This window comes from Centruroides vittatus, unplaced genomic scaffold, assembly GCF_030686945.1.
Source record: "Centruroides vittatus isolate TY-2023 unplaced genomic scaffold, ASM3068694v2 contig_2634, whole genome shotgun sequence".
In the NCBI taxonomy this organism is placed as follows: Eukaryota; Metazoa; Arthropoda; class Arachnida; order Scorpiones; family Buthidae; genus Centruroides; species Centruroides vittatus.
The window spans coordinates 748272-775188 of record NW_027121678.1 but is presented as its reverse complement, the minus strand read 5'-3'; the positions used below and the strand labels follow the sequence as shown (position 1 = coordinate 775188).

General features: G+C 30.8%; 1 protein-coding gene across 1 annotated transcript; it reads left to right on the top strand.

Annotated features, from left to right (window-relative positions):
* Positions 1-1628: 1628 nt before the first annotated feature.
* On the top strand, positions 1629-22689 carry LOC136971609 (adenylate cyclase type 2-like). The gene is made up of 23 exons (XM_067266086.1): positions 1629-1714; positions 6028-6183; positions 7300-7653; positions 10604-10753; positions 10831-10982; positions 13907-14018; positions 14624-14751; positions 15265-15423; positions 15566-15698; positions 15774-15926; positions 16755-16813; positions 16937-17104; positions 17180-17264; positions 17350-17472; positions 17544-17633; positions 17713-17879; positions 17984-18068; positions 18135-18293; positions 20810-20956; positions 21034-21135; positions 21545-21653; positions 21726-21850; positions 21924-22689. The coding sequence occupies exons 2-23, from the start codon at positions 6043-6045 to the stop codon at positions 22071-22073; spliced, it is 3051 nt and encodes a 1016-aa protein (XP_067122187.1). The 5' UTR covers positions 1629-1714; positions 6028-6042; the 3' UTR covers positions 22074-22689.
* The last annotated feature ends 4228 nt before the right edge of the window (positions 22690-26917 follow it).

Below are 26917 nucleotides of genomic sequence, written 5' to 3'. Positions count from 1 at the left end.
AAAAATGTCCGCTGTTTACAGGTTATTTTGTTTGCATTTTCTGCTTTGATTATTAAATAATCTCGGATTTATAATATAATAAATTCTAGGATTATAAACTTAAAATATTGAAAAGTTTTGTATGTTGCAAGCATTTCTAAACGCTTTATACATATAGGCCTATATATGCATTGAAACCTGTGTAAACCGGATTCGCACGAGTACCGAATATTTTTTCTGGTTTAGCATGTTTCCGTTTTAAGCAGGTTTTTTTTTTAAATCGTAGTGTTTTTAACAATTTTTCTCGTTTAAACGGGTTTTACTGTATGTATACAGTCAAACCTCTGAAAAACGGCCACTAATATAAATATAGAAGTGTCCTTTGTTGATAGGTGGCCTTTAGTGAAGGTTCGCTGTATATAAATAAATCCTGCTGAATATTAAACAAACTGTCATCTTTGGAATAAAAGTCTACTGTGAATTTTATTATTTATGACCCAATTTAAATTTTGTTTATGTTAAATAACGTAAGAATAAATAAATATATTATTTTATTAAAATTTTAAGAAAATAGATACGAAAATTTACATATTAATAATATATAAAAAAAAGAAAAATTAATCAAACTCGAAAGATATTTTATTTTCTACTGCATTTTATTATTGTATAGATATAGAAATATTCTGCAAGTCTACTAAAATATGACTGTATAATTATATTATTCGAAAATTAAATTATTTTTCTTTCCATTAAATTACATTATATTTATGTATACATTTATATTCAATTATACTGTATTATCCTATGTAATAGAGACTGTCAGGATCATCGAGAGGGTTTCAACCCCTATAAATTAATGTTATTTTTATTTAAAAAATAAAATATTTAAAGATTGTCTTTACTTAATAAAGAAACATTCTAAATATTTCGTTTGTTCAAAAATAAAACTGACAAAAGAGGCCCCCTAAGGTAAAGAGGGGCCCGCTCTATCCCAGTATAGAGAAAGTAATGCATTCGAGAAGCATGCCACATCGAGAAGTAATGCTTCAAACATTACATAACTTGCAATGGACGTTTCTAATATTGAATTTTTCGATTGTATAATACTTTCGGATCTTTTATAATACGGTAAAACTTGTCTAAAACGGACACTCGTCTGAACGGAAGAGAAAATTCGATAAGGTTTATACACATTTTACTGTATTTACTGTTTTAAACATAACGAAACCTTGTTGACAGGTGTCCGTTATCGGAGGTTCGCATTATTCCTCGCAGCCAGACGGCGAGTGGATTGTTTAGATATATAAATTAGTTTATTTGGGGGAAAATAAATAAATAAACGAGGTTAATCATCCGAAAGAAAACATTTCATTCTTTAGATACATCGATCCTACATTTCGAGTTAATTACATCGAAAGGAAAAACAAAAATACAAAGGAAATACGTATGATCTCCCACCCCATTCAAATCTAACGTGGAAAGCGTAAGAGATTCGTCTCGAGATTCAACGAAACTTCATTTTGAGGCGTAGAAACAAATGACAGGGGGGGGGGTGCTTTTTTAAAATTGTCATTTGTCCGCAGAGGGAGCCACAATCAACGTGCGGTAGGCACTCAGCAGGTGGTGAGTGCACTCTGATAGAGATGGTAGTGCTGCCAGAACCCCGACGGCGGTCAAGTGCTCGGTGCTCTACACTCGTTTATGTATTGTTAACATCATTACATTTTAGAATTTAGTAAGTATACATTTAAAATTACAATTTTATAATATAAAAATGTAAGCAATTCATGTGCAGTTTTTAATCATTTTCTTACGTTATCGGAGTGGGCCGGAGATTTACTAGAAATTTTAATTTGTGTATTTATAATGCGAAATCGTTAAGTTGGAAGCTTGATATAATATTTTTCTCAGAGTTTTTGTTCGGATATAATTTACACGTTAAAGGATGTAACAATACTTTTTGTATGTTTAAATATATATATATATAAAGGGGGAAAACCCACTATTTATTTACGTGTTCAGAAAAGGAAGGAAGAGAAGAATGACATTTTAAATTTCTTCCATTTATTATTTGCATTTTAATGCTTAATGGTGGAAACTCCGAGGAAGTAACAATTGTATAAATATAAATCGAACATTATAAAGTTGAAAAGGAAATTTTAGTTGGAAATCGTGTACTTTTATGTATCGAAAGTGCTAGTGTTTAACCTAATTTATCTACAGAAGGAGCTGTTTATTTTTCTAAGAAGTAAGAAAATTACATTTGTAGTTTCTGCTTAGAAATTTCATAAAATTTCATCCTCGCTCTCTAACCGAAAGGGTATATTTTTATTCGTTAATTAATTTAAAATAAATGAGAATATAAATAACATAACCCAACGTTTATATAACTCCGTTAGTTAATATTTAATAAGAATTAATAATCGGTGCGGTCAAGAGTATAATTTAAATCATTGGAAATTTAATATTTTCTCCTCACATCTGATTATTGGAAGGTGCACGGTTTTATTGCATATTAAATCTCTCTGGAATATGCTTGGATTTAGCGGGCCATTCTGCAGATATATTTTAATTTCGGAGAGTTTTTTACTTCTCTTTCGTGAATATTTTTATTATTATTTTGGTTTATTACACCCTCTGAATTACTTTATATCGATAAATATCGGTTCGAAACGAAGATGTGTGTGATACAAGATATTAAAAAGCTGGATCATTTCGTCCATATTAAGTATAGGAGTAGCGTAAATTTTTACTAACACACGAGCTACCGATAAGCACCGAAATAATACGGATTCCATTTACTCACAGTCGTAATTCTCGTTGTATTTCCTCAGTTTATTAACTTTCGAGTGCACTCGAGTAAGTGTTTTGAGATTTTTCGGCGGGAGAAGAGAGCGAGTGCATTATTATATTCGACTACAAAAATAAATTTTTACCCAATTTGAAGTAGAGTGAGTCGGAAGAATATTTTTAGATAATTTGCTTACATTCAGTGTTTTATGAATGTTTAGATAACATATTTTTAGTCCGTATCTTCCAAGTTTCGGTAATAACTTGGCTTAACTAGATGTTCTTTTTAACTGAAGGAGAGATTGTCTTTTCAAGTTTCCTTTTGTAAACACGTAAGAGGAACAATTCACAATAAATAACCTTTACTTTTTCTACAGAAGATATTCGTCGACGTAACTTGATATTGCCGCACTTTGAACAGAAACTAGATTATATTAATTCAAGTTTGAATTAACAAATCTTTTCGCTTTGATCAATCAGATACTCTTCGTAACTCGTAAACCATATTTAATGGGTCACAGATTATATATAACCACGCCATTTTATATAAAATAATTAAATGGCGGAGTCGTTTCTGCGGTGACTTGTGACCTAACGACTGGCGTGACTTTTAACGATAAACGAAAACGAAGAAGTGTTTCTACTGTACAATTCTCAACATAAATTAAGTATAATCAGGTCTGCTACTTTAAAGAAATGATAATGATTTGGGGGGGAGTTAATTGGAACAAAATGTAATTTTAAAACTTTTCTAAAGCTTCTTGTATGACATTTAGAAAAGGAGGACGTATCTATAAATCTAAAATAAATTTCTGTCTGTATATATATACAATAATTCACGTAATTATAATGATTTACAATGGTAATATATAGTCTAGACAACGAGAAATGTCTAAAAAATTATAAAGTTCTCTTACTTTTCGTTATATATCTCGACGGGGGAAAAAAACTTGATAATTTCTGTTAAATTACTGCCGGATAATAACATTGAATACTTTTCTTTTTATACCTGAATACAGCGATTAAAATCTGTCGAAATTTCTATATAATAATTATATATAATTTCATATACATTTTTAGTATTTCGTGGTATAAATACAATAAAACATAACTGAGATAAAAAAAAATATTAATAGAATGCTTTATGTTCATAAATATACTCGCTTGTATGTGTGCTGTGTGTTATGCTGTGTGCATGTTATGAGTTATGTATGAAAGATATATATAAATTTCAAGCTAATTTCGAAAATATATAACAATAAAACTTCATTAATATTAAATTATATCAATAAAATACTCTATCTGCATGCAACTCATTCTATTATGTCGGTTATTGGATCTATGGGATGATGATTCACTGATACAGATGGATAGGAATGTCAAGTAATTCTATACACGTTATTTAAATCTATGAACAAATTTTAAAAATTATTATTATTTTAAGTAAGTTATATCATTTATAATTAAATTAATACAGACTTTTATAGATAAAAAAAAATTGATTAGATTACATTTTATACGTATTAAAAATACACTTAATGAGTTTTTTGATGAGATAAATTTAATTAACGTAATATTGCTATATATAATTATATTGATTAAATATTTAGATTTTAGGTGTTTAAATTTATAACAACCTTAAGTGCTTTTTTTTGGTAAGAATTGTCAAAAAGCGCTGGTAACTTGAGCTTAAATTTATTACAACTAACCAACCAAAGGTCAATTAAATTAAAGGTTAAAGTTTTATTCGATTAAGGCAATGCGACCATGGCCAATCTGCCCACGGGGGTCTTTTATGTGAAACTGGCCCCTATTTAGATGTTAACGACGCGAAGAAAACCCGGAAAACGCCACGTGGCCAGCCCGTTGGCCAGGTGCGTACCCACGACCAACTGGTGGGTCAGCGAAGCTTAAAACATGAATAATATATGGGATATTATTATTTAATCTGGACCCACTATTGGCCGAGTGGATAAAACCGCTGAACACTAGTCGTGGGTTCGCACCTTGCTCGCGTGGAGTTTTCCGGGTTTTATTCACGTGTCTAACACCTAAATAGGGGATAGTTTCTGGTAGAAAGTCTTCCTGGGGACATCCTCGCTTGGAAGATCGCCCAAGTGGTAATTACTTGTTTTATTCCATCAATTCAATCCTCGTTAATCCTATCATTTTTAAAGTTATGCTATTATAAAACATATCTAACCGTTTGAAAAATGATAAATTTTATTTCGTTAATATCGTCTTAATTCGTTAACGTATACTGTATATAAAGTAAAACCTGTTTAAAACGGAACCTTAATAAAGCGGAAACCTGACTAAATTCTTCGGAAATGTTGCAATTTTGAAAAGAAAAAAACCTGTTCAAAACACATCTTTACACAGGTTTATAGTAAAACCTACGTGTAAACCGGACTCGCACGTCCGGTTTACACGGGTTTTAATGTATATTTAATATTAATTCTTTATCATTAACGAGTGTCGAATAAATAATTCCACTTCTACAGTAGAAAAGGCGAGTATTAATGACAGAAATGATTGATTTGTCACACTTTGTTATAAACTTTATAAAATGAAACAATAGGAAACTTAAAATCATAAATAAAGCAGGATATTTTGTAAGTGACATTAGTTAATAAAACTTGTACGAGTTAACTAAAATTACCAGTTGAAATACATTCGAACACGTGGAGTTTTTCGTGTTTTCTTCACGTCTCTAACACCTAAATAGTGACTAGTTTCCCATAGAAAGCCCACCCGAGAGGGACCTCTCTTAGCAGATCGCCCACGAGTCTCATTACCATATTCTATCAAGCCAAACTAAACGATATCTGTATCCAGTAAGTAAGAGAATATATGTATATATATATATATATATTTAAATTAGATTTTTAAGTAGAAGCTTAACAAATTTATATAAGATTTAGCGAAGTGATGCTCGTGTGTTATCTCTAAAAGTACTCCAAGAGGCGTGAAAATGTTTATAAAACTAAGCTGTTTTTTAGTAAACTTAGTAATTTATATTTAAAATTAAATTTTTTTTGTAAAATGAGAGTTTAAAATGACTTACAGGCACGTTTGTTTCGTTGTATGTTTTGATATTTCCGCAGGAAGTCGTCTTTTTTTTTCCTAAATATATATCAATATATATATATATATATATATTTCTATTGAACTGACATAACAGGAAATATTCTTTTATTACCTCAATTATTTCATTTGATATATTAAAGAAATTTAGTATTTTTATCCGTATTTTAGGTGACAAATGACGCCATGAATCCAGCTGTGGACATTGAAGAACTCCGCAAACGTTACTGCAATAGACTACAGCACTCGTTATTTTTGTCACTTTTAATTATTTGTCTATTATATGGCCTGGTCTTCCTGATACTCACCGTTATAGTTTATCAACACGTGAGTTTTAATTACCTTAAAAATTTGTATTAAATCAATTCTTTTTACTTACAAGAAGTTTATTTTCATAGCTGCTATATTTATCTCGTAAGATTTTTTAAAAAGAAAAACACTATTATTAATTTCCAGTGTCTGGTAAGAGTGTGGGTCGACCCTTGCTGGTAACTTTATGACAATTTACACGAAAGGATGAGAAAGGAAATTGGATTTTTTTTTGTTTTAACATGAGTTGCGACGAAAGATTGATTGCTATTATAATGCAGTTAGAAATGACAAGAAAGAACGATGAAATATTTTTATAATTCTTCTTTTGAGTTTTATGGTCACGAATTTTATATTAATAAGGCAATGTCGTAGAAAACTTACGTCGTAAACTTCTTTATATTCGATTAAAATAAAGAAATTATTAATTAAATTAAAAATCCTATGCGATTTTCTTCGCTAAACTTCCGTAAATCGAGAGAGAGAGAAAAAAAAATCAAAATCAAATGACGTTTTAGATAATTATATTATTCAGAAATTAATTATTTAATGCCATTTAGCTTTTTAATAAAGAAAAAAAAATTAAGTAATTAATTTTTTATAAATTATAATTACGTCCCACGAAGTTTTTTTTAACGTTTTAAGAACAATTTTGAAAGTAATTCTCCACTGAAAGTTCCCTCAGAGATTAAATATCTCACTTTTATTATAAGTACATATAAAAACTTATATAATTTCTCAATAGCAAGCATTTATACGTTGGTAATTCGTACTTCGAACGACTCTAACTTTGAACGCTCTTCCTCCTCCCGGAATGATTTAAATTCGAAGTACGAGTCACCAACGTAGTTTTTCCTCGGATCGATAAACGAAATTAATTAAATGTATATATATATATTATTCCTGGTCCAGCTATAAACTGTCTCTATAAAAATTTATAACTTTTCTTTTTATAGCTCTTGATATTTGTTTTCTACCTTTTAAAAAATTTGATAACCCTCTTTGTTAGAGGAGAAACACTGTCGATTAGGAGAGGAAACTGGCGAAATATATTAAATTTTAATCAATGTTTTCTTTTTTTTCTATTTGTAAAAGAAAAAATAAAAATAAAACTTGTTTTAATTCTATTTACAGGAATTTTGGAAAGATTCTATACGATTTCTAACACTGTCTATCGTTCTGATATTGTTGTTGATTACTTCCATCGTCTTCTTACCTCTTCAGGATGTGTTCGAGAGATGTTCGTGGATAATTTCTTTCATTGTCTGGTTCTACTTGGTGGTGACAATATCCATATTCTCGTTTAGCAAAGAATTGCGTACCTGTTCGGATAACCTTATTCCGGTTTTCTTCACCGTCTTTGTTATCAACACCATGCTTCCTCTACCTATAATTGTGGCGGCATTAACTGGTGTACTTACAGCCATTTCCCAAGTGGTTTTAGAAGCAGCACTGGCTAATTCAGACACGGAATATCTAGCACAGCAGGTAAGTGCAAGGTTTATTTTATTCTCGTTCCTTTTGTGTTGGTAGAAAGGTAGTTTCGCTTTTCTAAAGAATGAAAATATTCGATCGAAAGTTCTTGTCGAGATAAACTTTATGCTCTTCTGCTCCTCTCTCTCTTGCAATTTTACTACCTCTAACGTGTATATAAACCTACACGAATTTATAAAAATGCATTCTGTTAGCCACGAAAAAAAAAATAAAAAAATGTTTTTAAAAAATAAACCTTAAAATCGCCATTTATTAAATATTTAAAATGATTTTTCTTATTTATTTTCCATGATTTTAAACTCTGATAAAAGTAGTATTATGATCGATCTACTTCGAGATGTAGCCTCATCTTTTACTGAAAATCGCCTAATTCATTTTATTTGTTGATCATATCTACGGGTTTATAAAGTTATTTAATTAAAGAATTTTTATCTAACCATCAAAATTGATCTCAAATGATGAACATTTCTGCCTAAGTCATTATCCACTCAGCAAATTTTAAGTTACTATTGCTCGAAGCCCGAAGATGGCTGATTAATTCTTACATCGATCATGATGATGAGACGTGCACCAAATGCATCCTTGTTCTCTATATATTGTAGTATCTTATATCGAAATCATCAGTAATACAAACTCTCTCCAATAGTTTTCTATTTAATTATCGTAACATTACCAATTATAACTGATTCTAGATCTATCGCATCTTATTATTCATTAACGTACAGTACAGTACTTACGTTTGGAATTACTTTGATTTATGAATTCGTTTTACTTTCCCCGCTGTTATGCATAAGAGGGAAAGTATGGCGATCGATCAAAAAATGACCCCTCCCCTCTTCTAGATTTTTACATTTTTAGACTCGGGTGATCTTAAAATGTCCAGAAATGCAAGACAGTTGAGGGGTTTCTTCTGTATGTGTGTGAGAGAGCACGAGTTTTTTTCGCTCAGTTTGAACCTTAATAACTCCTGTGCCTTTTGTCGAAATTTTCTGAAATTTTGCATAGAGGTTGGTATGTTAGGGGGGAATATTTCTAGAAATTTTCAGGTAAATCGGACGGTTGGTTCCGGAGATATGGCTCCATTCTCGTAACATCTCCCGAACCAATCAGGCAATTATTATGGACGAAAACAATAAAGAATGACGAGAAAGTCCAGCCTTTTTAAAAGTTTCATTGTGTTTTTATACCTTTTTTAAAGTTCAAAATTAATTTAAAACCCGTTGCTTATAAAATATGTATATTTATAACATTAATTGTAAGCTTAATTAATTTATATAATGATTTCCTTTTAGCACAATTGTAAATTAATAAAGTTACATAAAATTAATCATGAAACTTTTATCGAGATTATTAAATATTCAAATGAATAAAATATTGTTAATTTTTTTACGCAAAATTAGAATCTATTTTGATTTTAATAGCTGATATTTAAGAGATAACTTCTGCCATTTTAGAGAATTAATTAAATTATATAAACATTAATAAATAAAATATAATTATATTGTATATATATTTAATTGATAAAATAATTTCCGTATTAATTTACATTGAAAGAATGTATTATGTTAATATAACTCTCGTATTTTTATTTAGAAAAAATTAAATTTCTTTGTAAAATTTAAAAAAAAAAAAACACCAACGAGTTGCTTAACTTTCCCGGCGATATTTGGTTGCGCCATCTGTTATGATATTTTATTTATATTTTTAACTATTAGAAAATAGCAAAAGTCTGAATTTTGTGAGTAGGAATGGATTTTATAAAAAATTGTAAATGCTAATAACAAGTAAACTGGTTATTATGTCTGATCCTACTGGAGATACACACGACCCCCTTTTATCTCCCCACCCTCTCGACCTTTAATCACCAAAATTTAATATTATCAACCCCCTAATAAACAAACCTTCCTGCCAAATTTCAGAAATTTTCGACAAAAATCACAAGAGTTATTAAGCTTGAAACAGGGTAAACAAAACCTTGTCCCTCCCCACACACACACACACTAACATTCACACACACACAAAAAAAAAAAAAAAATACCGAATTTTTTTGCATTTCTCGACGTCTTAAGATCCCCTGAGATCAAAAATGTAAAAGTCTGGGGGGGGGGTCATTTTTTAATCGATCGCCATACTTCCCCCGTGTTATGTATAACAGCCGGAAAAATAAAAAAGAAAATCAAATTATTATTATAATTATTATTACATGCATCATCTATTTAAAATAATTACTAAGAATTACATAAGAATTTTATTCGGTTTGTTAGTTATAAATTGTTTAATTGTATACACGAATCTTCTGTCAATAGAAAAACAAATGAAGATTTGAAGATCATTAAAATATAAATAAAAATATGATCCATTGATTGCTCAAAGAGGATCCAATGAATCACAGGATCGAGTCATTGGCTTTCCTTCGCATCTCATTTGGAGAGGCATATCCTAATTGACCGTATAGGAACCATTGACTCAAAGAGGATCCGATGACTCGCAGGATTTACATATGTAAAGAGGATACGAAGGAAATATAAGGTGTATCTTGGAGAGTTTTTACGATTCCTTTCTCGTTGGATAAAAAATTTAATAGGAGGATGGAGAGTAAGTTCAATTTGGAGGAGGGAGGAGACGAGAAAGAGAGGAAATGGTTAAGAATTTCTGATCTGTGATCCTAATTAGTAATATTTATAGCATCTTTCTCTTATAATCTGCTAAAATTAATTTTTAAATAATTGAAATTTTTATTATAAAGCATTATTTTAGTCGTTTAAAGTAAATTAAATATTATCACCTTTAAATAGTATCAAATTTTGCAGAAAATAGGGTGTGGTAAGCATTGAGGATGGGGCGATAGAATCCTCGCTTTGCATCGGATAAAACTATATACGAACGTAATCAAGTGCAGAAAATTTTAATAACATCATGTTTTCTTTATATATATATATTTTAGGTTTCGGCTAACGTAATATTTCTCACTGCATCGTCATTAGTTGGATATTTCTATCGTCGGATGACGGATGAGACTCACGAAAGAACGTTTGCCGGAACCAGAAGTTGCATCGAATCTCGAATTAAATTAGAGTACGAAAAGGAACAACAGGTAAATATATATAAAATCGCTTCCGTCTGGGTTTAGAAGTTTCAACTTACTTAAAAATGTTCCCTTTTTTTCAACAGGAACAGTTATTGTTAAGCGTCATTCCGGCTTACATTGCTGCTGAAGTCAAGCGAAGCATCATGCTGAAAATGGCGGATGCTTGCCAATCTGCCACTACTCAATCAAAGCAACGTTTCCACGAGTTATACGTTCAAAGACATAATAATGTTAGGTAATATAATATTGTAAAAAACCTAAATTAACAATATATTAGAGATTTATTTTCCTGGATTCCCAAATAAGTTATTACACCTTGTATGAAATATATTAATCTTGTAACTATTTAGAAATTTACGCTTGCAATTACCTTAGGAAAATGCTGTATTTAGAATCTTACGTTAATACAGTAGACCCTCGGTTTAACGAATTAATTGGGGGAGGAAGTCTCTATTATTGTTCGAAGTGTGTTAAATCCTTTACTCCTATCCTAAATCCTATAGTAAAGGGGGTTTACTATACTTTTTACGAGAAGGATAGGGCATAATACATTGTATCTATGCTAAACATATTTAGAAGAGGCCAAGAAACTTGTATTTGAAAAGAAAATATTTGGCCATTAAAAATACTTTACTTTCTTCTAAAAATACATGTCTACTTATTGGGTGTTATCGACATTTTTATGTACGTAAATTATCTTAAACTGCTCCTAAGTCATAAAATTGCAGGGGATAGATATATAGTATATGTCAGCGGTGATCAAATGGTCGATGGCGAGTAGCTTGTTATATATAATATATATGGATATGAACCTCTTCTCGTCGATCAAATATACATATATAAATTATGTATATGCCTTATATAAATGTAAAATAAAATAACGTTTTCGGGAAAGATTTCATTAAGTAACATTTAAAAACAATTTCTTATAGAAATAATTATTTTCGAATCGAGTGACACTAGTCGAGTAGCTTTTAGAGTTAATAAATAATACTTTAAATAATTAAATATTGAAAAAGCTGCTGGACTTTCTCGGCATTTTTTAAATCTGTTTTCATACCTAATAATTGCTACCATTATTACCTTTATAAGTCGTAAGATTGGTTAAATGGTTGGGGTCATATCTCCCGAACCAATAGTCCAATTTTCCTGAAAATTTCTAGAAATGTTTCCCACTAATACATAAACCTACCTGCAAAATTTCAGGAAATTTCGACGAAAAGCACAGGAGTTATTAAGCTTCAAATTGGGTGAAAAAATTGTGCTCTCCACACACACCAACATCCATACATACTGGCTATTTAATTAAGAAGAGAACTAAATATAATGTTGAGTAATAAAAAATCTATAGATCTAAATCATAAAAAGAATTATTAGCCTATATATATTTATTTTCCGCCCGAATTTTTATATTTTCAGAAAAAAAACCGGTGAAAATAAAGTGATAGGAGAATATAGATTTTCAGTAAAAATGATTTATTAGTTAAAAACGATCAGTGCCTTATAACAGACGTATAAAAATGTCAACCAGCGCTTCACGTATCTCTCTTGCAGGGACAATATGAGATTATTACAAAGGTTTATAGGACTATAGGTAAATAGGAAAAGTTTAGAATAGGAACAAGGGATAGGAGTAAGATTTAGGATAAGAGTAAAGGTATGGTATTATAGATAGTCTCGAGATATTTCGAATAAAAAAGGCACTCGTATATGTCATAAATTTCAAATACAAACAAAGGAAACAAACATATCGAATATTAAAGACAAAGAAAACATTTTATCAGAATTTATCAGACTTATAAATTAGAAAAGACGTCATTTTTCCTCAGAATGCATTCGGTCCTTAGAGGGTTAATTAAATTTATATAAACATTTTACGCCAAAATAAACGTAGACCCTCAATTATTTTTCTTTTGTCTCTGAGAAGCAAGGACTTAGTTTGAACGATCTACGTTAGGGATTTATTTCTTCACTATTCAACTGAAAAATAATTGAGAGGAGGAGGAGGAGGAGGAGGAGGAGGAGGGGGAGAAAATGTCTTTTGCAGTTTCTCACTTGCAAACTTAATTATAATTTATAACAGTGACATATGTATATATAAATAGTATATCAAATTTAAATTAGCGATTTTTAATTAGTTGTTATTGTTATTATTATTATTATTTTAATATTGTAAATGTAACAGTTTTCTGTGTGGAAAAAAAATGAAGCAAACTAATTGTATTCACTTGAAAAAATGCAAATAAATTAAATTAGGTACACTTAACTAAATTCATTCTTCTAGAAAGTAAAGCAGTCTTTTAAATAAGTCTATCTAATTTAATTTCTATTAACGAACATTTTTTATGTTAAGTATTTGATTGCTGTCTTTGATTCTTCCTTGAAGTGAAATAAATTTTCATTCAGATTGTTTTTCAAGTACACAAACTACCGCTTTTTAAGTAGGCGGAGGCTTTACTTTATATTAAAATGAAATCGTTATTATTAATAAAATTAAACAGAAGTTGATAATCTATTATACTATTAATATATCTCAATGAATTACATATATACATTCGCTATAAAGAAAAGGCACTATAAACTTTCCTAATGAATAAATAATTTTGAAAAAATCCTCAGTTTTATACATCAGTGTACGTGATTATTGTATATTTACACACACCTTCTAGCGTTACAAATCTGGTCGCGTATGTTATCTTTTATACTAAAAAATATTAGGAAGATTACATTATTTTCAGCTCATTTTTACTATAATGCTATAAAAAATATATTTATCCCGAAGGAGAGCGATATAAATTATTTAATACACCTTTACAAAAAATAAATCGAGCTGGCTCACACCCTACAACACACTTATTTTTTCGTTTTAGAAATACTGTGTATAGAATTTAAGTCTTTTAAAACTTTCGAAGGTTTATTTGAGAGTTTTGAAATGGCTAAAATAAATTATATTACCTAAAATATCATTTAAAAAATTTATATTAGGCTATAAAAAGTTCCATAAACGTGGTAGAATCTTTGTTGTAAATAAAAAATAATTGTACATACCTATTTAATTTTTTTAAAGTGACAACAAAGTAAAGGTAAATACGACCCGTCCCTAATATTTTTTTTATATTATCTTTGACTCATTTCGCATAATTTTTCTATTACTTCTAGTATATTATATGCCGATATCGTTAACTTCACTCCTTTGTCGGAACAGTTGAGTGCTTCCGATTTAGTGCAGACTTTGAATGAATTATTTGGAAGATTCGATCAAATTGCACAGGTAAATCGTTAAATATAACTTATTATTCAGAATTTGTCTCATTAACTAGGCAATCGATAATCCTATTATTCTACATTAATACGCGATAAATCTCTATGGGATAATTACACCTCAAAAGTTTCGACTACGTAGACTTTATTATTACTTAATTATTATATTAAAACTTTAAATTTATTATTATTATAATGAAACGGGTATATAAATGAATTACTTTGAGGATTATTCTAAAGAAAAATATCGTTGTAAAGGTTATTTGGTCAAAGTATACCTAGGTAACCCCAACGGTGGCACTATGACCGCGCTTCCGACTGTTCGTGCTCCCGACTGACCTCCCGGAGGGGAGCCGCCGCGTGTTAAACGTCACTAGTTATTGATTCACAGTAGTTATTGAACAAAAGAAAAAAAAAGGGGGAAACGTCTACTAAAAATATAGTTATTCTAATCTAACCTAACCTAACAGAAGCGCCGCCATAGGGGTTACGTAGGTACACTTTAACCGGTTATTTAAGCGCTAAGTGCTCAAAATATATCTTGTAAATATAATTTGGGCCACTGTATTTGTATTATTTACATACATATATACATAATTTTTCTCTCCCATCCAGGATAATCATTGTATGAGAATTAAAATCTTGGGTGACTGTTACTATTGCGTTTCTGGACTTCCCGTTTCCAGGCCAAATCACGCATCTAATTGCGTCAGAATGGGTCTAGCAATGATTAAAGCCATCAGGTAAAAAAAATAATAGAAAAAAATCATTGTGATTTTTAATAAAATTTCGACTTTTTTTCGCTTCGTTACGTAATTGGAAAGCTGTCAACGTATTTAGTCTTTGCCATTCGGCTCATTAGCGAAATTCGATTTTTAAGAACTCGTTGGACTCATTTAAAGCGAAATCGAAAATTGGTTTAAGGATATCGATCGCAATATTTCGATGAATACCTTTGGTTTATGACAGAAATTCCGAAATGGAGAGGCTTTAATTAACGAAACAATCCTCCTCCGTCCGTTTCAACGTTAGAGGAATGTGACGTTCCTCTAGCGTTGTGCAAAACACTAAAAATCGCTCGGATGTAATTAAAACTTTGACAAACAAAGTTTACTGTCGACAGTCTATCGATTTCCATTTATTCTTCCGTATAAATTAAGTTCGGTTTCCTAAATTTCGATAGAAATTTTATAAGAAATGAAATCAAATCGAATAAGAAAGAAACGAACGATTGATGCCATTCGTGTTTTCCTTAGAGTGGTGCGTGAAGCCACCGATGTTAACGTCGACATGAGGATTGGAGTGCACACCGGCGACGTATTGTGCGGTGTATTGGGTCTTCGAAAATGGCAATTTGATGTATGGTCTGATGACGTCACCCTAGCTAACCACATGGAATCTGGAGGAGTTCCCGGGTGAGTTTTTTCTTTGCTTTTTTGCGAGTTGTTTTTAAAATTTAATTTCGTTTAAATCCTAACTATAATTTCTTTTCTGTCGAATCAAACATAATCCTGATACGTCCTTCTTTTTATTTTTATTTTAAAAAAATTGCTTCAGTCGTGTTCACATTACTAAAGCTACCTTAGAGCAATTGGATGATCGCTTCGAAATTGAACCGGGAGAAGGACATCTGAGAGATCAATATTTGTCTGATCATCAAATAGAAACTTATCTCATTGTTCCACCGAAAGTAAGTTAAGTTTTTTTTCTTTGTCCGCTTCTTATTTTGTAACGTAAAAAGAAAACAAATGGTTTAACATTGTAGGAAGATGAAGATAAAGAACCGAGTCTTCAAAAGAAGGGTAGCTGTAGAGCTCGATCTTCTTCAAAGATGAATAAATGTATGGAAGGTTGGGGTGCCGATAAACCTTTTGCCAACATTTCCGAATCGACTTTAGCTAAAAACATACGCTTAACTGTAAGTGGTCTTTTTTAAAAATTTGAATATGTTCGGCTTTCATTCGCTAAGAAAACCCTTCGTATCTTGATAAGAAACGTATCCATTGTTAGTTTATTAAATTTGCAGTAAATCCTCGATTTAAAAGACCCCGATTTAACGGATAAAGAATTTTCAATTTTTTTTTTTTTTTTAATTATTATTCGAGAATAGACAGGCTAAAATGAGTCAATGTACTGTGGGTTATACAGGGGGGGATACGGTAATAGGTAGATGGTTGTTATTATGGAAAAAGTATGCAGAAAAATAGAAGAAAAAAAAACACTTATTTTTACGCATAAATTAAATCACAAATAAGGAATACGAAATAATGGATACCAAACATCTGTGTTTCTCAGATTCATAGCTGTATACCTACTTTTGCACCCGCTGTATTATTATTTTATTCACACTTACACGTTTTTAAAACAAATTCGATTTAAAGTAAAGTAGCGGCACCCCTTTCCACCAATTAATCCGTTAAATCGAGGTTTTACCGAACATCTCTCGCCATTGAAATATGATAAATATCGATTATATTTTTTGCAGGATTTTGATAAAATGTCATTCAATGTGTTAAGGATAATTATTCGAATACGTACTTTTATTATTTAATCCCGAAATTAGCATATTTATTTATTAATTTAAAAACAAAAAAAAGAAAAGCTTTTAGTTGTTGTTAAATTTTCTAAGAAGAGATTAAAAGGAAAAACCACTAAATCCATTGGCGAACGGCATTCCCAGTGGAATTTTCAAGATGTTTTCTTTTCTTCTTTGATCAATATGACTAAGAATAGTTCCCCCTTTCAGAGTCTGGCATTGATTGAGACGAATCTACTACCTGGATCGAGTTCGCTACTCAGTTGCAGGTAAAAATTCTACTGATTCAATTTTATATTAAGGAATTACTTCTAGAACAGTAGGAGTTTGTTAGCTTTTAAAAGAAGAATTAATTCTTTTTCAATACCATATTTATCGTCACAAATCTTCAGACAGTGCAAGCCTGCGGATGGCCTAACAACAATTCTGCTCCGGTTTAGAGCCAATGATTTAGAGTCTCAGTATCACAATCAACACGACTTGCAATTTTCTTGGTACATGGGTTGCGCCTGTGTTTTGTTTGTTTGTAGCACAATTATTCAGTTATTATTATATCCTATGTAAGTTATTTTATAAATTTCGTGTACACTTGACTAAGTACACGTTACTACATTAAACAATATTTACGTTTATAGCACTTTAACGTTAATAGGAGTTCTATTGTCTACGTTAATAATTATTGGAATGCTTACGACAGCGAGTTGGATATCTCGTAAACAGGTTTGTACGCTAAATTTTACAGTAGAAAAATTTTTATATACGAATGTACTTTACTTATTATTATTATTATTATTTATTAATACAGAATTCCACTCATCACAATCATAATCAAGATTGTCCCACAGATGTTAGTACTAGTATCGTATTGAGAATTATTTTTTTCTTAATTACTAATTCTGTGGTATTTGCAGCGTGTTCTGTTAACGTGGTAAGGTTTTAAAAACATTAAAATTCTCGTTTCTTTTCAATATTACCATTAATAATATAATTGTATTTAAGATAACCTGTGGTAGAGCCAGTACTTCACCTATGGTATATTTTGGTAATAGTAGCAATATAACTATTCGAGATCCTTATCATTTTTCACACGTAAGTCTTGGATTTTTAACAATACTTTTGTGTGTTTACTTTCCTTTAAAATATTTCACACGTTTACTTTCTTTGCTAGGGTCATTTATTTCCCGCAGTCTTATCGTTGATCGGAGTGTCCGTTTTCTTAAAAATGTGGTTTCTTCTCAAACTGGTGGTCATGGTTATTGGATTAATAGTTTTCTCTGTCATTTTCACAGTAGTCCGTCCCGACCTTCTATCGAGACCCTTAGAAATGGATGGATCGTAAGTAATTTGACGTCGATGACGTTCGAATGTATATAAAAACATAAAAATGAAATAGCAGAAAGTGGATAGACAAATAAATTCCAGTTATCTTTTGCATTTAGGCAATCCATCGATATGCCTCTTTCGATATATATTATATTGTCGTTAACCGTTTTCTTAATTCTCTTACATGTTCTCGATAGACAGGTAAGGAGAATGTTGTTCTTGAATAAAATATAACGTGATGATTAATGATAGATCTGTTTATCTTAGACCGAAGCTACTGCCAGGGCAGATTTTTTATGGAGGAGTAAATTACGGGTGGAGCAAGACGATGTGGAAACTATGGGAAGCATAAATAAGATACTTTTGGAAAATATCCTACCAGCTCATGTTGCTAAACACTTTTTAAACAATAATAGAAAAAGTGAGGTATGATAGATGTGAAAATAATTAATTAATTAGTTAATTAATACAATAATTATTAACACTAGATACAAACATTAATAATCCTTAATTATACAATGATGTAATATAAAACTTATGATTAAGTAAAAAGTAAGGATATGATGTAAGATTTTAAAGAATTGTCATAACATATAAATGAATAAACTGTAAAATAATGCTGAAATTACCATTAAATAACAAGTATACGATATATATTATATTACTTATTAAAATTACGAGGTTTAAGGCAATATATTGAGCACCATAAGTGTATTCTTCGGGACAGAGAGAATATATGCCCCTACTTACCCAAAAATTAAAAAATAACTTTAAAAATGTCATTTTCTTTCTGGCCTATATTCAAGGTGGGAAAGAAATTCACTTAATACCCCGCAACGGAATATAGAATGTACAGTACATTGAGCATTTCACGTAACGTGCATAACTCTGTAACCGTTCGAGAAAGATAAATAAAATCCTTCAGTAATCAATTCCTTGTGAAATTCTGACCCTAAATGATGTATCACACTAACCCATTCCTATTTACAGTTTCGGAGTTGCGTTCAATATGGCCGCCATTAAGATGGCGGCCATGCGTGTAATCTGTTTCTTCCTGGGTCTATTGTGTTCCTGACATAAGCGAATTAACTTTTGTTATATTCTATATTCTGTAACAAGGGTGTTAAGTGATTTTTTCGCACCCTGTATATAAGAACTTTTTTTAAAAATTTATCTACAAAAAAGTTTATAAATAAACCTATTCGTTACGCTCTCTACGACGATACTTGGATACACCACTGTTGGACATCACATAAAGTGGATGTCCAACAGTGCAGCACATCTGCATCTTCTAATAATTACTGAATCAAAGTTAAACTTGAAGTAACGTTAAACGATCGAAATTTATTCTGATTTGTATACATTTTTGCTCTACCAACACGAAATTATTATATTTTCGATCATTTTGCAGTTCTATAAGCAAGTAGAGCGCGTAATTTAAAACAAATTACACTATTAAACCTTAAAAAAAAACTTCCTTATTTCTTCTAATCGTGCATCAAAATAGACTCACGCTACCGAAGAACAGAAAATATTCCTTTACATAAAATATATCCATAAGTTATATCTCGCACGTCACTCATATCTCCCCCATGTTGGCAATAGTGACGAATGAGAAAAACATTTCAAAGATTTGTCGACTTAAGTCAACAATGATGATAAGTCGATTGACGTATGCGAGAGAAGGATAAAACCATCAAATATTATTTATCGGGAAATAAATTGGTGACGTAAAATTGATGAGTTTTTAAAATTACACCGAGAAAACTTTTGTATTCGTTTATAATATAGATTAATGTTTTTTTCTTTTTATTTATTGATTTCTGACAATAATCTATACAAATTCATGAACAGATTTTCTTTAATGCGAATTGATGTGTTACTTAAGATTTCTTCTGTCGCTATTCATTTATATAAATCGATTGCGTAAATCGAAATAAAAAAAAAAAAAGAACTTCGGCAATGAGTTGCTTAACTTTCCCGGCGACATTTGGTGGCGCCATCTGTTATGATATGTTATTTTAAACATATTTTTTATATTATAAATTGCTATAAAATGGCAAAAAGCTTTAATTTTGAGGGTATGGATGGGTTTTATAAACACTTCTGAATGCTAATAACGAGTAAAATCGTCATTAATTCCGACCCTACTGGAGATACACGCGAATCCCTTTATCTCCTCGATCTTTAATCACAAAAATTTAATATCATTAAACCACCTAATAAACGAACCTCCCTGCAAAGTTTCAGAAGTTTTTGACAAAAAGCGCAGGAGTTATTAAGCTTCAAACAGGGTGAACAAATTCGTGCTCTCCCCCACACACTAACATCCAAACATACAGAAAAAACCCCCGAATTTTTCTGCATTTCTCGACGTTTCAAGGTTTCCCGAATCCAAAAATCTTGGGGGGGAATTTATCTTTTGACCGATCGTCATACTTTCCCTCTGTGTTATGTGAAAGTAAAACGGACCGTTTGGCGAAAATAAGCGCCATAATTTTAGTTTTATTTTTATATTTTTAACTAACAAACAAAGAGAAGTTAATTGAGTGCTGTCTAGAAAAAATGTTCTTGTTTTTTAAACGAATACTTAACAATTACTAGTAAACACTATTAAATAATACACAATAAAGTTATTAATAAGGAAAAGAGTACAACGAATTCGTCGAGAGAATTAATATTTACTTTAATGAAATAAAATTTATCGATTAATTTTCTTTATTATCCTTGTTCTTAGTGGAATGCAATTTTCAAATTGCCAATCTACACATTTCCACCGTCGTTCGTCTGTCCGTCCGTCCTTCGTTAATCTCGAGAACGTAGTTACATATATGAAAACCTTCTTTTTAAGTTAAAATATGGTTAAAAGTTTAAACCGGAATTTCAGGTTTTCAGGTTAATGTACAGTACTTAAAATAATCTATTATTTGTTTAAATTATAGGAATTATATCACGAAAGATATTGTAGCGTGGCAGTTATGTTCGCTTCCATACCAAATTATAAAGAGTTTTATGATGAAAACGATATTAATAAACAAGGCTTGGAGTGTTTGAGGTTATTGAACGAAATCATATGCGATTTCGATAAGGTATTTTTACATTATTTTTCTATATTTTAAACAATGAAGATTAATTGAAAAAAGTTAATAATAAATATTGTCTACAGTTATTGTTAAAACCGAAATTTAGTGGAATTGAAAAGATTAAAACAATTGGGAGTACTTACATGGCAGCAGCTGGGTTACAACCCGGTAAGGAAGAGTCGGGTGTAAGTATTATTTTACGTATGTATTATTATAAATTATCTGTAAATTAAAAATAAATGTAACGTTTCTGTATTGCTATCCAAGGCTAATAAGGTAAGATGTAAATATAAAGTAAGTACGCTTTGCTAGAGTTACCATAACCGAATCATAAAAAAAGAGGACGTTTAAGAGGACGTTGGATTTAAAAATAAGATATAAAAATTTAATAATTACAAGTTTAATTTTATAATAAAGAAAGATAAAATACAAAACTACATAATTCCCAATCTCACCGTTTGTTTTTATATATTTTTATATGTCGCGGACAAAAATTATAGGACGTGTCCGGGAAAAAGAGGACTATGGTAACGCTACTGTTTGCATAATTTCGAGTTACTTTCTCATTATAAAAAAAGTGTTATATTTTTGCAGTCACGTGAACGTCATAATGTAGTGACCCTTATCGAATTCGCAATAGCCCTGATGGCTCTTCTAGATCAAATTAATCGAGAATCTTTTCAACGATTCCGTCTTCGGGTCGGTGAGTTCTGGTTATAAACTTCCCTTCCTTTTTAAGTCGTTTTATGCCGTTTTAAATATAATAATTTAAAAGGTATTAATCACGGTCCTGTCATCGCTGGTGTCGTTGGAGCTCAAAAACCGCAATACGACATATGGGGCAATACAGTTAACGTGGCCAGTAGAATGGATAGTTGTGGTGTAATGGGACGGATACAGGTTAGTTTTCTCAATTATATATATATATATAATAAATAATAGATAAAGTAAGTTAATAGGGTATTATTTTCAGGTAACCGAAGATACGGCAAATACATTAATGAAATATAATTACGACTGCGAATGTCGTGGATCCATCTATGTTAAGGGGAAAGGAAATTTAACCACTTATTTTGTTAGGACAGCTTACGATAAAACAGACGAATCTATTAGTAGGTTATAGAATAAGAATTCGAGGTATATTTTATTTTATTGTAAAAGTGTATTTTTTGGCCGATTGTCAATTTATTAATAATAATATTCTAACGTACACTGTATGATTTATAGAAGTAAAATAGTGTTAATTGATGTTGTGTTTAAACATTGGAAAAAGAGTTTCGCTATGGAATTATTGAAAAAAAAAAATTACCATTAAGTTTACGATATTTTTTTTATATTTATATGCAAAGTATTTTTTATTTGTTAAATAATTTAATTTATTTTAAATTGCGTGTAAAATTTTCCAATTCATGCAACCTATAACTAAATTTGAGAAATTTTAATCGTTTTCATAAAAACAAATAAATAAATAAAGTAATATTTTAGAAATTTGAATATAAAACAATCCAAATTATTTATTTTTGATAAATATATATGTATATAATTATATATTTTTACCCTATAAAAAGTTTTATTTTCATTTTATACAAAGAGATGTGAATCGCTGGCAGATTGATTCATGTAAAGTTCATGATAAGGCCTACATTTTCTTTTGTAAAAATATAAAATAATGTACAAAGTTTCTAATTGTAATAAATTAATGTATCTATGTTATCAATTAAACTAATGCGTTTGTTTTTTTATGTGTGTGTTTACTTGTTTCGTAATAAACAATCAATATTAAAGGCGCTTGAAAATAAATGAGTAAATTAACTTATTTTATTTTATTGTTACGCTTATGTAACAATTCATTTCGAAGAAATCCAGTATCGAGTTGCTTAACTTTCCCGGCAACATTTGGTGGCGCCATCTGTTATGATATTTTATTTTAGACATAATTTTTATATTATAAATTGCTATAAAATGGCAAAAAGCTTTAATTTTGAGGGTATGGATGGGTTTTATAAACACTTCTGAATGCTAATAACGAGTAAAATCGTCATTAAGTCCGACCCTACTGGAGATACACGCGAATCCCTTTATCTCCCCATCTCCTCGACCTTAAATCACCAAAATTTAATATCACCAAACCACCTAATAAACGAACCTCCCTGCAAAATTTCAGAAGTTTTCGACAAAAAGCACAGGAGTTATTAAGCTTCAAATAGGGTGAACAAATTCGTGCCCCCCCACACACACTAACATCCAAACATACAGAAAAAACCCCGAATTTTTTTTCATTTCGCGACGTTTTAAGGTGTCGTGAGTCGAAAACTGTAAAAATCCGGAGGGGTCATTTTTGCTTTTCCTCTGATATGACTATTTCACGAGGTTGCGTATACTCCCTTCTCGTTTAGGGACGGATAATCGAGATTCTATTAAACGTCGAATGCGGTATTTGCAGTAGTAAGTGCTATTGTTACCTGAAATCATAATAGTATACAATTAAATTTAAGTGAGATGATTTTCACATTGTATCAAATTCATCGAATGGTATAATAGAATTTTCGAAATATGAAATTTTTTTAAATATTTTACCTAATCAATAAAGAAAAAGATAAACGCTTTCTTATAATTTTTCGAAGATATTGAAGATTAGACTCCTTCTACTGTTGCTACACTCGTTTAATTCTGTTCTGTGATGCAAGTCCTCTTAATCTTTTTATTAATAGATTGTCAGTTTGTCCGTCCGTCCGTCCCTCCTCAATCTCGAGAACGGAATTAAATAGACTAAAATCGAGACCAGGTGTGGAAAGCTTAGAGCCGGATGACCGATACTAATTTACTGTCTGGACCGAGAATGGCTTGATTTTTTAAATTAAAATTAATATAGAAAGTTCCGGTGTTAAGTATAATCTCTTTTCTTCAGTATTTATCATTTTTTTATAGTAAACATCGTCATTATTTAACATAAGTTATATGCTCTCCACTTCAAATTATTAGTGTCTTGCTCCTGTATGTTATACTTTTCCTGTTAGCAATGGAGTCGTCTATCTAACTCCTTTCAGGGGAAAACGTTTGAATTGAAACCACGTGATTTCCTATCCAAACCGGAAGTTGATATATAATTAATCGGGGCCTTCTGATCCTAACCTAAATCTCTATAACTCTGTTCTCGAGATTAAAGAAGGCCAGACAGTAGGTATTTACAGTCCACAGTTTTTTCAATTTGCTGGAGATACCAAAAATATATTAATTAGAAATAAACAAAAAAAAAATTAAAAATTGCGAACACTTTCATTCCTCTGACAGTGCCTATCTTAGGTGTAAGCGAACAAGGCGTTTGTCTAAGGCCTGGTGAGCCAAAGGGCCTGCTCCTCTCAGATCTTTTAAATTTAAAATTTAAAAATACAGCGTGTGAATAATTAATTTTCCCTAATGCTTTCGGTGATGTAAAATGAAGCGCTAAATTATTTTAAATAATTTAATTTTATAACAATATTTTTGCATCGTTTTGAAGATTTAGCCACTTCCCTCTACCACAGGCAGTTGTTTAATCAAGCAGTTTGTTCGTTTCAGTTGTACTTTGTTATCTGTTTGATAGATTGCCCCGAAGAAGCAACGGTTGCAGTTCTAAATTACTGGCAATTTTTTAATTTACTTTTGTTAATTTCCTGTTAATGCATTCTTACTATCGTCCGGAGTCGTTAAAATCTAAGTCCGGTTGTCTGTCTGAACGTTTCGTTTGCAACTATCATATTACGCAGATGATTAGGAATTGTCTTATAAAATAGTATTTAATAAGAGAATATTCCCGAAAAATACATTATCCGTTAATTTAATGAGTTAAAAATTTTAAATTATTTTTTAAAAATGTTTAATTTAATTATTTTATGGGCAGTTTTATTGTTTGCTTCGCGTAAGAGCCGGAACCAAAAATAACATCAGCGATCTCATCGTGTGGCATAAAATTCTTAATTTTTTTTAAATTTAACGTTTTATTATAATATCCTTTACTACTTTATGGAAATTTGGAGGCAGTTTAATGACTTAGGAGACGTTTAGGTCAGTTCTTTTATGCACTTTCGTGTCAATTTAGCGTCATTCTTTTTCTATTACAGTAAACAAATAAAAAAAAATTGACGTTAAAAAAGTACACTACTTCAAGTTCTATAAACGAATAAACTGACATGTCTGCTAGATAATTCAGCGAAATGAAAAATAAAACGAGCAATTACTTATTGTGACATGGTTACAATACCGGGCTGAAATTTTTAATCGCATTTTAATTTTAAAAAGCCACGTTACTTCCAGTCCTTACGTAGATAGTTAATTGGTGGTCTCTGGTCCCTAATCTAACGGAGTTATATGGATGATATAATATGCGATAATTAACAGAACACGTTATTACAATTACCCATTCATCAGCTTTGACATGGCACATACGTCTGTATTCGATTTCGATTCGTGTCCAAGTAAACACGTCAGGAGATGCACTCAGGGAGGAGTCCGGGAGAGTAATACCTTCAGAAATTAAAAAATATTCCCTCACATACACAATTTTGTAAAAACACATAAATGATTATTGTTTCCATATATAAACAAATTGGCCAATCAATTGCATTTATCATCCCCTCTGACCAGAGAATGTTTTCTGGAAAAACACTGATTGCATCCGCGATTCTTGTAGGCAAGGCTCTCGTGGCTGACACTTTTGTGGCACACGCGCGATCGTTGATACGTCACTCCGTTTGATTTTTTCTTTGAGGTGTCGGGTAATCGGGAAGCCACAAAATGGAGTCGATTAATCCGGCAATCTGGAAAAGTTTGATTAAAGATCGCTCGCACGTCCAAATTCCAGTAAGGAGAAGCTCCAGGTTGTAGGGATATAGTGGGCTGTAGGTGTTTAATTTGTGGGAATACAAAGATCCCCAACATATCCTGGTAGTTGCATCCATCAAGTGTTATCAGTAAGGAAGAACGGTCTGGTCCGATTATCTAGGTTGATTTAACCCACAGCAAACGTTGATCATTGGACTATTTCCGATAATTATGTTCTCGTACGAATTGAGAATTTTCGAACATTATAGACTCACCCTTCCGGAAGGATGAAAATTCGCTTCATCCAAGAACATTACCACGTCCAAAAACTGCGGGTACTCCTGGACTCAACCTAAAATGTCAGTGGCAAAAGCTATATACACTGGGATTTGTTTATCGAATTAATTTCTGCATTTCTGATTATTACAACCGCAATTACTTACGCAAGACTCTGTGCACCGTCATGGCCATCTAGAATATATATGAAATGATATTTTTTATTTTTACGAGAGAACCACTTACAAAAATATAAAGTAAAGTCAAACATTTCCTCCGTCTTTGACATTATTTAAAATGGATATAAGCGCAGTTATAGCTGAATAAGAGAAAGAATCTCTTTTTTATTAATGGCAAGATTTTTCTTTTTAAGGCGATAAAAATAAAATATTTAATTTTCATTTATTATATTTAAAAAATTCGGCAACGAGTTAAGTAACTTTCTCAGCTGTTATGAGATTTTACTTCAAAAATAACTTTTATACTATTAATCATAATAAATAAACTTGTGTGTGGTGCCATCTGTTATGATATTTTGTTACAAAAGCTTTTTATATTATTAATTATTATAAAGTGGTAAAATAAACTTCATTTTGAAGGTATTAATGAATTTTATAAAAAATTTAAATGCTAATAACGAGTAAAATATTCATTATATTAGAACCTGAATGAAACGGAAACTTGTCCTACGGAAAAAATAATTTAGAACGAAGCGATTTTCTGTGTTAAATTTTATTACTAGCCATAAAGCTGTGCAACGCGAAAACGGAAGAGGTTTTCAGATATGAAGAACGTAACGTAACCTGAACAAAACAGAAAATTACACAGGAAATGATGTAATATAGCAAAAAAATTACTGAATGATTAATACAGTACCTGCTTTCAAAATGT